Raw genomic sequence first — 12,835 nt, forward strand, 5'->3', positions numbered from 1 at the left:
TATGAGGGGTTCCCACCATCCCTGTGCCCATTATGAGGGGGTCCCACCATCCCTGTGCTGAGTTCCCGGGTCTGTACTCCCACTGTGCCCATTATCAGGGGTTCCCACCATCCCTGTGCTGAGTTCCTGGGTCTGTACGCCCGCTGTGCCCATTATGAGGGGTTCCCACCATCCCTGTGCCCATTATGAGGGGGTCCCACCATCCCTGTGCTGAGTTCCCGGGTCTGTACTCCCACTGTGCCCATTATCAGGGGTTCCCACCATCCCTGTGCTGAGTTCCTGGGTCTGTACACCCGCTGTGCCCATTATGAGGGGTACCCACCATCCCTGTGCTGAGTTCCCGGGTCTGTACCCCCGCTGTGCCCATTATGAGGGGTTCCCACCATCCCTGTGCCCATTATGAGGGGTTCCCACCATCCCTGTGCCCATTATGAGGGGTTCCCACTATCCCTGTGCTGAGTTCCTGGGTCTGTACACCCGCTGTGCCAATTATGAGAGGTTCCCACCATCCCTGTGCCCATTATGAGGGGTTCCCACCATCCCTGTGCCCATTATGAGGGGTTCCCACCATCCCTGTGCTGAGTTCTCGGGTCTGTACACCCACTGTGCCCATTATGAGGGGTTCCCACCATCCCTGTGCTGAGTTCCCGGGTCTGTACACCTGCTGTGCCCATTATGAGGGGTTCCCACCATCCCTGTGCCCATTATGAGGGGGTCCCACCATCCCTGTGCTGAGTTCCCGGGTCTGTACACCCACTGTGCCCATTATGAGGGGTTCCCACCATCCCTGTGCCCATTATGAGGGGGTCCCACCATCCCTGTGCTGAGTTCCCGGGTCTGTACACCTGCTGTGCCCATTATGAGGGGTTCCCACCATCCCTGTGCTGAGTTCCCGGGTCTGTACACCCGCTGTGCCCATTATGAGGGGGTCCCACTATCCCTGTGCTGAGTTCCTGGGTCTGTACACCCGCTGTGCCAATTATGAGAGGTTCCCACCATCCCTGTGCCCATTATGAGGGGTTCCCACCATCCCTGTGCTGAGTTCCTGGGTCTGTACACCCGCTGTGCCAATTATGAGGGGTTCCCACCATCCCTGTGCCCATTATGAGGGGTTCCCACTATCCCTGTGCTGAGTTCCTGGGTCTGTACACCCGCTGTGCCCATTATGAGGGGTTCCCACCATCCCTGTGCTGAGTTCCTGGGTCTGTACACCCGCTGTGCCCATTATGAGGGGGTCCCACTATCCCTGTGCTGAGTTCCTGGGTCTGTACACCCGCTGTGCCAATTATGAGAGGTTCCCACCATCCCTGTGCCCATTATGAGGGGTTCCCACCATCCCTGTGCCCATTATGAGGGGTTCCCACCATCCCTGTGCTGAGTTCCCGGGTCTGTACGCCCGCTGTGCCCATTATGAGGGGTTCCCACCATCCCTGTGCCCATTATGAGGGGTTCCCACCATCCCTGTACTGAGTTCCCGGGTCTGTACGCCCGCTGTGCCCACTATGAGGAATCAGGGGAGGACTTGGCCCACCAGACTCCATCTATACCTAAGACATCCCTTTTGGGTGGAGATTCCTAAATCTTCAGTTGTATATTCTGTATATTGTGTGTTCTGCCTCCTTCTCCTGGTGGGGGGGGGGGGGGGATGGGGGGGATCTGAGGTTATGGATGTGAGACTGCAGCATCGACATTTCTCTGATTGCACAACGCCGACATTTTCCGTGGGACTCAGACTTGTGGTCACCCCTGGGGGGGGGGGGAGGAAGGAGCGCCCCCTCTGCACACAGCCTGTATTGTGTAATAGGACAGACTAAACATTCACAGATCCCCATCCAGCAAATCTCAGGTTATTGTAAAGCCGAAGTTTAACCTTTTCACGCCCAGAGTGTGCAAATATGGGTGGGCCTTGATGCCGAGAGTGCGCAAATATGGGTGGGCCTTGATGCCGAGAGTGTGCAAATATGGGTGGGCCTTGATGCCGAGAGTGCGCAAATATGGGCGGGCCTTGATGCCGAGAGTGCGCAAATATGGGCGGGCCTTGATGCCGAGAGTGCGCAAATATGGGCGGGCCTTGACATCGAGAGTGCGCAAATATGGGCGGGCTTTGACATCGAGAGTGCGCAAATATGGGCGGGCCTTGACATCGAGAGTGTGCAAATATGGGTGGGCCTTGACATCGAGAGTGTGCAAATATGGGTGGGCCTTGATGCCGAGAGTGTGCAAATATGGGTGGGCCTTGACGCCGAGAGTGTGCAAATATGAGTGGGCCTTGACATCGAGCGTGTGCAAATATGGGTGGGCTTTGACGCCGAGAGTGTGCAAATATGGGTGGGCTTTGACGCCGAGAGTGCGCAAATATGGGTGGGCTTTGATGCCGAGAGTGCGCAAATATGGGTGGGCTTTGATGCCGAGAGTGCGCAAATATGGGTGGGCCTTGATGCCGAGAGTGCGCAAATATGGGTGGGCTTTGTTGCGAAGAGTGCGCAAATATGGGTGGGCTTTGATGCAGAGAGTGCGCAAATATGGGCGGGCTTTGATGCAGAGAGTGCACAAATATGGGCGGGCCTTGATGCAGAGAGTGCACAAATGTGGGAGGGCCTTGACGAACACCCAAATGTGTACAAACCTGTGCTGAGAGCACACCCCTGCGCCCGGCACAGTTACCAGCGCCTAACGGAAAGCTTTCCAATCATGTGACCACTGTAACAGCCAATCACAGTGGTCACATGATCATAAACCCCACCCCCACCTCCCAGACTCACAAACCTCTTAAAAGGGCCGGGAGGTGCGAGCATTAAGGGGTAATCCGACTATATTTTGCCTTCATTCATTTTCTTCCCCTCTGTTTTCACCTGGTGATCCAGCCAGTAACACCCCTCCTGTATTAGAGCGCCCCCACTCTGTAGGAAGGAGCACAGGGGGCACCTATGGACATTGTCAGTCTGGGGGGGAAGGGAGTGTTAGATGGACTAGCAGATTTAGATACACTAACAAATTGAAGCCAAACTCCAGCTTCCATCATTGTAAATGGTTTGTCTCATCCCTGTAAACTGAGACATTCTGCTGGAGAGCTTGTTCTTTTGAAAAACAACAGACTTACTGGCCAGATCACCAGGTGAAACCACTAAACAAGAAAACGAATGCAGCCGCCCCATCCCAGAAATGGTAAGCTGCGATATAAGAAATGTTTGATTTTTGGTTAACGCCGCATTAAAGCTGTAAGAAAACCGATTTGTATTGTCGGCATCCTGGAGAGCCCAAAAATCCACCCTCCATCTTCAGCCTCTGGAAATGGTAGGAATGACTCCATATGAACATTCTGCTGATGTGTGAGAGAAGAGAGTGATAGCATGAAAACCTCCCCCATCCTCCAGAGCCTTCTATCCACCATTGCCCCCCCATGGTACTCACTTGGCACACCGAGGCCTGCAGGATGGCATCAAAGGCTCCTTCCGGGGCGTCTCGGTTTCGGGACACCAGCTGGTTCTGCACTTTGGCGTTGAACTTGCTGACTTTATCGGTGAGGGAGAGGACGTGGCGGAAGCCGAAGGACGGAATACAATTCGGGAACGGTTTGAATCTGCAAGACATAAATAAGGGCAGGCTGGTCAGGCTCCTCTCCCAAAGGGACTCATTCATGAATGGGGCCGGGCCGCAACCGTCTGCAATGGAAGCGGTCGCAGCGTGGAGGCGTGGCATTTGCAGGGTTAAAATAGGCAATGATGGGACATGTCCACAATGGATCGCTTTTTCAGCGGGGAGGAAAGAGTCAGTGCACATCTACAGTGGAGAAAATCTTGATTTGATCACCTGCAGATTTTTTACGTTTGACCACTTACAGAGAAATGGTCTATAATTTTTATCATAGGTCTATCTTAGATCATAGAGACAGAATATCAACCAAAAAGCAGAAAAACACGATACAAATGTTATAGATTGAGTTGCAGTTCGGTGAGTAAATTAGGTTTTTGATCCCCAAGCAAAACATGACTTAGTACTTGGTGGAGGAACCCTTGTTGGTGAGCACAGAGGTGAGACGTTCCTTGTAGTTGGTAGAGGAACCCTTGTTGGTGAGCACAGAGGTGAGACGTTCCTTGTAGTTGGTGGAGGAACCCTTGTTGGTGAGCACAGAGGTGAGACGTTCCTTGTAGTTGGTGGAGGAACCCTTGTTGGTGAGCACAGAGGTGAGACGTTTCCTGTAGTTGGTGGAGGAACCCTTGTTGGGGAGCACAGAGGTGAGACGTCTCTTGTAGTTGGTGGAGGAACCCTTGTTGGCGAGCACAGAGGTGAGACGTTCCTTGTAGTTGGTGGAGGAACCCTTGTTGGCGAGCACAGAGGTGAGACGTTTCCTGTAGTTGGTGGAGGAACCCTTGTTGGTGAGCACAGAGGTGAGACGTTCCTTGTAGTTGGTGGAGGAACCCTTGTTGGCGAGCACAGAGGTGAGACGTTTCCTGTAGTTGGTGGAGGAACCCTTGTTGGGGAGCACAGAGGTGAGACGTCTCTTGTAGTTGGTGGAGGAACCCTTGTTGGTGAGCACAGAGGTGAGACGTTCCTTGTAGTTGGTAGAGGAACCCTTGTTGGTGAGCACAGAGGTGAGACGTTTCCTGTAGTTGGTGGAGGAACCCTTGTTGGGGAGCACAGAGGTGAGACGTCTCTTGTAGTTGGTGGAGGAACCCTTGTTGGCGAGCACAGAGGTGAGACGTTCCTTGTAGTTGGTAGAGGAACCCTTGTTGGTGAGCACAGAGGTGAGACTTTCCTTGTAGTTGGCGGAGGAACCCTTGTTGGCGAGCACAGAGGTGAGACGTTCCTTGTAGTTGGTGGAGGAACCCTTGTTGGTGAGCACAGAGGTGAGATGTTCCTTGTAGTTGGTAGAGGAACCCTTGTTGGTGAGCACAGAGGTGAGACGTTTCCTGTAGTTGGTGGAGGAACCCTTGTTGGGGAGCACAGAGGTGAGACGTCTCTTGTAGTTGGTGGAGGAACCCTTGTTGGTGAGCACAGAGGTGAGACGTTCCTTGTAGTTGGTGGAGGAACCCTTATTGGCGAGCACAGAGGTGAAATGTTTCCTGTACTTGGTGGAGGAACCCTTGTTGGCGAGCACAGAGGTGAGACGTTCCTTGTAGTTGGTAGAGGAACCCTTGTTGGTGAGCACAGAGGTGAGACTTTCCTTGTAGTTGGCGGAGGAACCCTTGTTGGCGAGCACAGAGGTGAGACGTTCCTTGTAGTTGGTGGAGGAACCCTTGTTGGCCAGCACAGAGGTGAGACGTTCCTTGTAGTTGGTGGAGGAACCCTTGTTGGCCAGCACAGAGGTGAGACGTTCCTTGTAGTTGGTGGAGGAACCCTTGTTGGCGAGCACAGAGGTGAGACGTTTCCTGTAGTTGGTGGAGGAACCCTTGTTGGGGAGCACAGAGGTGAGACGTCTCTTGTAGTTGGTGGAGGAACCCTTGTTGGTGAGCACAGAGGTGAGACGTTCCTTGTAGTTGGTAGAGGAACCCTTGTTGGTGAGCACAGAGGTGAGACGTTTCCTGTAGTTGGTGGAGGAACCCTTGTTGGGGAGCACAGAGGTGAGACGTCTCTTGTAGTTGGTGGAGGAACCCTTGTTGGCGAGCACAGAGGTGAGACGTTCCTTGTAGTTGGTAGAGGAACCCTTGTTGGTGAGCACAGAGGTGAGACTTTCCTTGTAGTTGGCGGAGGAACCCTTGTTGGCGAGCACAGAGGTGAGACGTTCCTTGTAGTTGGTGGAGGAACCCTTGTTGGTGAGCACAGAGGTGAGATGTTCCTTGTAGTTGGTAGAGGAACCCTTGTTGGTGAGCACAGAGGTGAGACGTTTCCTGTAGTTGGTGGAGGAACCCTTGTTGGGGAGCACAGAGGTGAGACGTCTCTTGTAGTTGGTGGAGGAACCCTTGTTGGTGAGCACAGAGGTGAGACGTTCCTTGTAGTTGGTGGAGGAACCCTTATTGGCGAGCACAGAGGTGAAATGTTTCCTGTACTTGGTGGAGGAACCCTTGTTGGCGAGCACAGAGGTGAGACGTTCCTTGTAGTTGGTAGAGGAACCCTTGTTGGTGAGCACAGAGGTGAGACTTTCCTTGTAGTTGGCGGAGGAACCCTTGTTGGCGAGCACAGAGGTGAGACGTTCCTTGTAGATGGCAGAGGAACCCTTGTTGGCGAGCACAGAGGTGAGACGTTCCTTGTAGTTGGCGGAGGAACCCTTGTTGGCGAGCACAGAGGTGAGACGTTCCTTGTAGTTGGCGGAGGAACCCTTGTTGGCGAGCACAGAGGTGAGACGTTCCTTGTAGTTGGCAGAGGAACCCTTGTTGGCGAGCACAGAGGTGAGACGTTCCTTGTAGTTGGCGGAGGAACCCTTGTTGGCGAGCACAGAGGTGAGACGTTCCTTGTAGTTGGCGGAGGAACCCTTGTTGGCGAGCACAGAGGTGAGACGTTCCTTGTAGATGGCAGAGGAACCCTTGTTGGCGAGCACAGAGGTGAGACGTTCCTTGTAGTTGGTGGAGGAACCCTTGTTGGCGAGCACAGAGGTGAGACGTTCCTTGTAGTTGGTGGAGGAACCCTTGTTGGTGAGCACAGAGGTGAGATGTTCCTTGTAGTTGGTAGAGGAACCCTTGTTGGTGAGCACAGAGGTGAGACGTTTCCTGTAGTTGGTGGAGGAACCCTTGTTGGGGAGCACAGAGGTGAGACGTCTCTTGTAGTTGGTGGAGGAACCCTTGTTGGTGAGCACAGAGGTGAGACGTTCCTTGTAGTTGGTGGAGGAACCCTTATTGGCGAGCACAGAGGTGAAATGTTTCCTGTACTTGGTGGAGGAACCCTTGTTGGCGAGCACAGAGGTGAGACGTTCCTTGTAGTTGGTAGAGGAACCCTTGTTGGTGAGCACAGAGGTGAGACTTTCCTTGTAGTTGGCGGAGGAACCCTTGTTGGCGAGCACAGAGGTGAGACGTTCCTTGTAGATGGCAGAGGAACCCTTGTTGGCGAGCACAGAGGTGAGACGTTCCTTGTAGTTGGCGGAGGAACCCTTGTTGGCGAGCACAGAGGTGAGACGTTCCTTGTAGTTGGAAGAGGAACCCTTGTTGGCGAGCACAGAGGTGAGACGTTCCTTGTAGTTGGCGGAGGAACCCTTGTTGGCGAGCACAGAGGTATGACGTTTCTTGTAGATGGCAGAGGAACCCTTGTTGGCGAGCACAGAGGTGAGACGTTCCCTGTAGTTGGTGGAGGAACCCTTGTTGGTGAGCACAGAGGTGAGACGTTTCTTGTAGTTGGTGGAGGAACCCTTGTTGGTGAGCACAGAGGTGAGACGTTCCTTGTAGTTGGTGGAGAAACCCTTGTTGGCGAGCACAGAGGTGAGACGTTCCTTGTAGTTGGTGGAGGAACCCTTGTTGGCGAGCACAGAGGTGAGACATTCCTTGTAGTTGGTAGAGGAACCCTTGTTGGCGAGCACAGAGGTGAGACGTTCCTTGTACTTGGTGGAGGAACCCTTGTTGGCGAGCACAGAGGTGAGACGTTTATTGTAGATGGCTCCCAGGTTTGCACACATCTCAGGAGGGATTTTGGTCCACTGTTCTTTGCAGATCTTCTCTAAATCCTTAAGGTTTCTTGGCTGTCGCTTGGCAACTCGAACTTTCAGCTCCCTCCATACATTTTCTATAGGATGAAGGTCTGGAGACCGGCTAGGCCACTCCACGACCTTAATGTGCTTCTTCTTAAGCTACTCTTTTGCTGTCTTGGCGGTATGTTTTGGGTCATTGTCATGCAGGAAGACCCATCCACGACCCATCTTCAGTGTTCTGACTGAGGGAAGAAGGTTCTCATCCAAGATTTTACAATACATGGCCCCGTCCATTGGCCCCTCAATGCGGCAAAGTCAGCCTGTACCTTTAGCAGAAAAACAGACGCAAAGCTTAATGTCTCCACCTCCGTGCTGGACTGTAGGGATGGTGTTCTTAGGGTCATAGTCAGCATTTTTCTTCCTCCAAACACAGCTTGTCGAGTTAATGCCTAAGAGCTCAATTTTGGTCTCATCTGACCACAGGACTTTCTCCCAATCCTTCTCTGAATCATTTAGATGGTCATTGACAAACTTCAGACGGGCCTGTACATGTGCCTTCTTGAGGAGGGGGACCTTGCGGGAACTGCAGGATTTCAATCCATGGCGGCATATTGTGTTACCATTGGTTTGTTTTGTGACTGTGGTCCCAACTGCCTTGAGACCATTCACAAGCTCCTCCCGTGTAGTTCTGGACTGATCCCTCACTTTTCTCATGATCATCCTTACCTCATGAGGCGAAATCCTGCATGGAGCTCCAGACTGAGGGCGATTGATGGTTATTTTGTATTTCTTCCATTTGCACATAATCGCTCCAACAGTCGTCTCCTTCTCACTAAGCTTCTGGCTGATCGTCTTGCAGCCCATTCCAGCCTTCTGCAGGTCTACCATCTTGTCCCTGATGTCCTTTGACAGCTCTTTGGTCTTGCCCATGGTGGTGGTGAGGTATGAATGGAAGAAAGAGATTCTGTGGACAGGTGTCTTCTACACATAAGTGGTCATCAGGAGGACCTTCTTCCATTAGCAGGACTGATCTGTGTACCACATGAGCACATCGCCAGTCTGTGGGAGCCAGAATCATTGCTGGTTGGTGGGGATCAAACACTTAATCTACTCACCGAACTGCAACTCCATTTACAACATTTGTATAGAGTTTATTTCTGGATTTTTGGTTGATTTTCTGTCTCTATCATTTAAAATAAATCTATGATATAAATTCTAGAGCAGGGGTGGGCAAACTTTTTGACTTGAGGGCCGCAATGGGTTCATATATTGGACCCGGGGGCCGGACCAAGAGTAGATGAATGATGTGTATGTGTCATCCATAGTAAGTATGTTAATATTCCCCCATAGTAAGCATAGTAATTCATCCCCCATATAGTAATTCATCCCCCATAGTAATTCATCCCCCATATAGTAATTCATCCCCCATATAGTAATTCATCCCCCATATAGTAATTCATCCCCCCTATTAAGTCCCCAAGTCCCCCCTGTGTCAATTCACTTACCTTTGCTCCGCGCATTCCTCTCGCCGTGTTCCGGTGTAGCATGAAAATCTGTCTCCTATGAGGATCTGTCCCCCTCGACGTATCTGCGCATGTGCCAGTTTCAGGCATTAGCGATCTCCGGCACATGCGCAGATACGTCGAGGGGGACAGATCCTCATAGGAGACAGATTTTCATGGGCGGACTGTGAGAGGAGCCTAGCTCCGCGGGCCGGATAAAAAGGTCCGTCGGGCCGTAGTTTGCCCATTGCTGTTCTAGACCCTCATTTCTGTGTAAGCGGGCGAACGTACAGAATCTTCCGGGATCAGATCATTTTCCCCCCCGTACACTTCACGTTGAGGGAAACTATTCCACTTGTGGTCTTTTCCACACGTTTTATTTCCCAAAGTTTAATGTTTATGGGAATATAAAATGATGAGAAATAAGTCGCCCCTTCACCTAGAAGATCGCCTAGTTGCAGCTCCTCCCCCTCCAATGTCTTCTAGAATACATTGTTCCACCAAAAACAAAAAGCAACTATGTAACGGCGATCACTCAGGAGTTCCGGGACTCCGAACAATCCAATGTTCCGGTTCCTTCTATTACTGAGCTCTTTCCTCCTCTTCTCTCCTATAGAGTCCTATGATTCAGATCATTGTGTAGAACATTGTAGTCAACTCAGCAAAAGGAACGAAACAAAGTAACCGTCAATCACCGACAATGGTGTCCTTCCATCACTCCGTTCCTCTTCTTCTTGTTTGGTATTGTTCTTCAGGTAACAATAGAACTGTATAGGAGAGAAGAGGAGGAAGGAACACAGTCATGGTAGGAGAGAAGAGGAGGAAGGAACACAGTCATGGAAGGAACGGGCTGATGAAAGGATTCATTGGATTGTTATGGTTTGGAGGAACAGGAATGAAGGATCCCTTGTTACATAGTCGCTGTTTGTAGGACAAATGTACGGTTTGGCTTCTTTTCTAATCCAGACATCATAGCCGGGTCCCATGGGGGCACTCACGTGGGCTCACTCCTGAGCCTCGCTGTGTGCATCCATAGACACAGACAGGATTTGCTGCCCCCACCCCCCCAAACCTCCTCACTGACAGCAATGGGAGCCAATGGCTCCTGCTGTTGTATCTCAGCCAATGAGGAGAGTGAGACCCGGGAGAGACGTTGCCCTCGTGCACATCGCTGGATCTAGATCAGCTCACATAAGTTTTAGGGCTTTACAGGGGAAGTGCTCGCTCCTGAGCCCCGCTGTCTGCATCCATAGACACAGACTGTGGGATTCAGCCCCCCCCCCCCCACTGTCTCCTCACTGACTGTGATTGACAGCAGTGGAAGCCAATGGTTCCCGCTGCTGTGTCTCAGCCAATGAGGAGAGACCCGGGAGAGCCACCACTGCTCTCATGCACATTGCTATGGGGGTTACTCATGAGGGCGCACTCCTGAGCCCCGCTATCTGACACACAGTGGGATTCGGGCGCCCCCACACACAATGGCTCCCGCTGCTGTGTCTCAGCCAATTAGGAAAGAGACCCGGGAGAGCTGCTGCTCTCAGGCACATCGCTGGATCTAGATTGGCTCAGGTACTTTTTTTGGTGGGGAGGCTTTACGGGGTGAGTGCCCATAATGGGGGTACTCAGGCAGGCTCATTCCTGAGCCCCGCTATCTGCGTCCATAGACACAGACAGTGGGATTTGCCCAGCCCCCTACTGTCTTCTCAATGATTGTGATTGACAGCAGAGGAAGCCAATGGCTCCTCCTGCTGTGTCTCAGCCAATGAGGAGAGAGAGACCCGGGAGAGCTGCTGCTCTCATGCACATCGCTGGATCTAGATCGGCTCAGGTACGTTATTTTGGTTGGGGGGCTTTATGGGGGGAGTGCTTATAATAGGGGCACTCATGCAGGCTCACTTCCGAGCCCCGCTCTCTACTTCCATAGACACAGACTCTGGGATTTGGCCCCCCCGTCTCCTCACTGACTGTGATTGACAGCAGAGGAAGCCAATAGCTCCCGCTGCTGTGTATCAGGAGGAGAGAGACCTGGGAGGGCTGCTGCTCTCATGCACATCACTGGATCAAGATCGGATCAGGTACGTTTTGGGGGGAGGGCTTTACAGGGGGGAGCAGGACACATAGAACGCATGAAGGAAAAAGAAATAACTTCTGCCTTTAGAACCGCTTTAAAACAGGCAATGAGGTCACAGCGCGTCCTCCTCTCCTGTCCGCGGCCTCTGAAGCGAGATCAGAACGCAGATCAGACTTCAGAGGAGAGGGAGATTTAGACGCAGGTGTACCCTAAGGGTGAAGGTCCACTTTGGGGGCAAATCATCATTTTGGATCTGAACAAATAATGGCTCAAAAAATATGAATTTAGCAACCCCGGGTTCACATATATGTGGCAGTGCGGGCCGCGTTTTGCGTGGGCACAAGAGCCCAGTCATTTGAATGGACTCCTGTGCCCCGTGACACGCAGGGAAGAAGTCCCCGAACTTCTTCTTAAATTGCAGCCCGCAGGGGAACCTGGGATCCCAGTACGGTTGCGTTTTCCAGTGCGGACGGCATGCCATTAGAATGAATGGCCCCCACCCGCGGGTCCGCATTTCTCTGTGCGGGTGGTGCGGTTGCACAGATTTTCGCGCGGATCCGCAGCTCACCACCCGCACAGATGTGAACCGAGACTAAAGGTGCGATGGACAAATAAGACCAAAAAGAATAACAACCCCCAAAAACCCCCCAAACAATCTACAGACATGACCTGTATGTTATATGACGTGTTCCTGGCAGAAGATCTGCCTCCTGGAAGGACTGAACACGTCTGAACTGGAAGATGCAGATTTCTGTCTCGTTCTATTCCCATGTAGAGGATGATTAGTTCTCGCTGCCTGCAGGGTGTCGGTGTCGGGGAAGGGTGACCTCTGTACTATACATGGAGGAGGGATTGGACGCCGTCCCCGGAGAAAAGGTGGATACGAGGGCACTGGAAACTCTAGAGGACAATGGAGGCCGAGGACTGGGCGCTCCGGGGAATTCTAGAAATGTGCGGCTCTTTGTTGACTCTCTTCCCTCCTCGCTGAATAATTCTGCTGAAATTGGCTCCTTCAGATCACGCTGTGCCGGGCTGTGTGGCCCCGAGCCAAGGCAGGCAGAGAATAAACACTGAGCCGTCCGAGACAAAGGAACGTCCAACATCGGAACCAGCGGAGTGAGGAACGGAGGACTGAAGGCTGGAGAGATGTGCGCTGCCAGCAGCCAACAGACCCCCCCAAATCTAGGTCACCCCTATATAATGCAAGGGTATAAATTGCACCTTCGGAACATTCCAGGGCCTCCAGAACAATAAGGGGTGCAATGGGCTAACAACAACCACAGCTTGGGCAGAAAAGCCAGTCCATTGCCAGCATGGGGCAGGGAAGGGCCCTTGTCCTCTGAGGAAACAGAGGAATCTCTGCAGAGGTACAACCCCCCCCCCCCCCCCCTACTGTCAGAGATGAAGATCTGCGGTCAGCAAGGAACGGGAGCTTTGCTGAATGGAAAGTAATAGGAAAACTCACCAACCACACCAGGCAGGGAACCCCCGTCTGCTGCCAGGGGGCCAGTGTTAGAGGTCTGAACAGGTACCTGGGGGGGGGGGGGTGGGGGCGGAAATCGATGGAGAAAGTACAACTCCAATTGTTAGGTAGAGGTGGTATAGACCTATATGGGGGAGTTCATGCATACAATATTCCAGCTCCTTGGCTGTTCTGCCAGGTGGGGCCCTGGAGAGGGTGGGAGCACAGAGAAGGTAGGGACCCAGAGA

At 52.5% G+C, this 12,835-nt stretch overlaps 1 protein-coding gene across 1 annotated transcript in view; it reads right to left on the reverse strand.

The window, feature by feature from the left end:
* LOC149433171 (integrin beta-5-like) overlaps positions 1-8,283 on the reverse strand; it is a 29,932-nt gene extending 21,649 nt beyond the window's left edge. Inside the window, 2 exon segments of the mRNA XM_089664563.1 lie at positions 3,412-3,580; positions 8,279-8,283. Coding sequence (XP_089520689.1) covers positions 3,412-3,580; positions 8,279-8,283 — 174 coding nt within the window.
* Between the last annotated feature and the right edge of the window lie 4,552 nt (positions 8,284-12,835).

This window comes from Staurois parvus, unplaced genomic scaffold, assembly GCF_062004578.1.
Source record: "Staurois parvus isolate SC_StPar_1 unplaced genomic scaffold, SC_StPar_1.0 ptg001947l, whole genome shotgun sequence".
Classification (NCBI taxonomy): Eukaryota; Metazoa; Chordata; class Amphibia; order Anura; family Ranidae; genus Staurois; species Staurois parvus.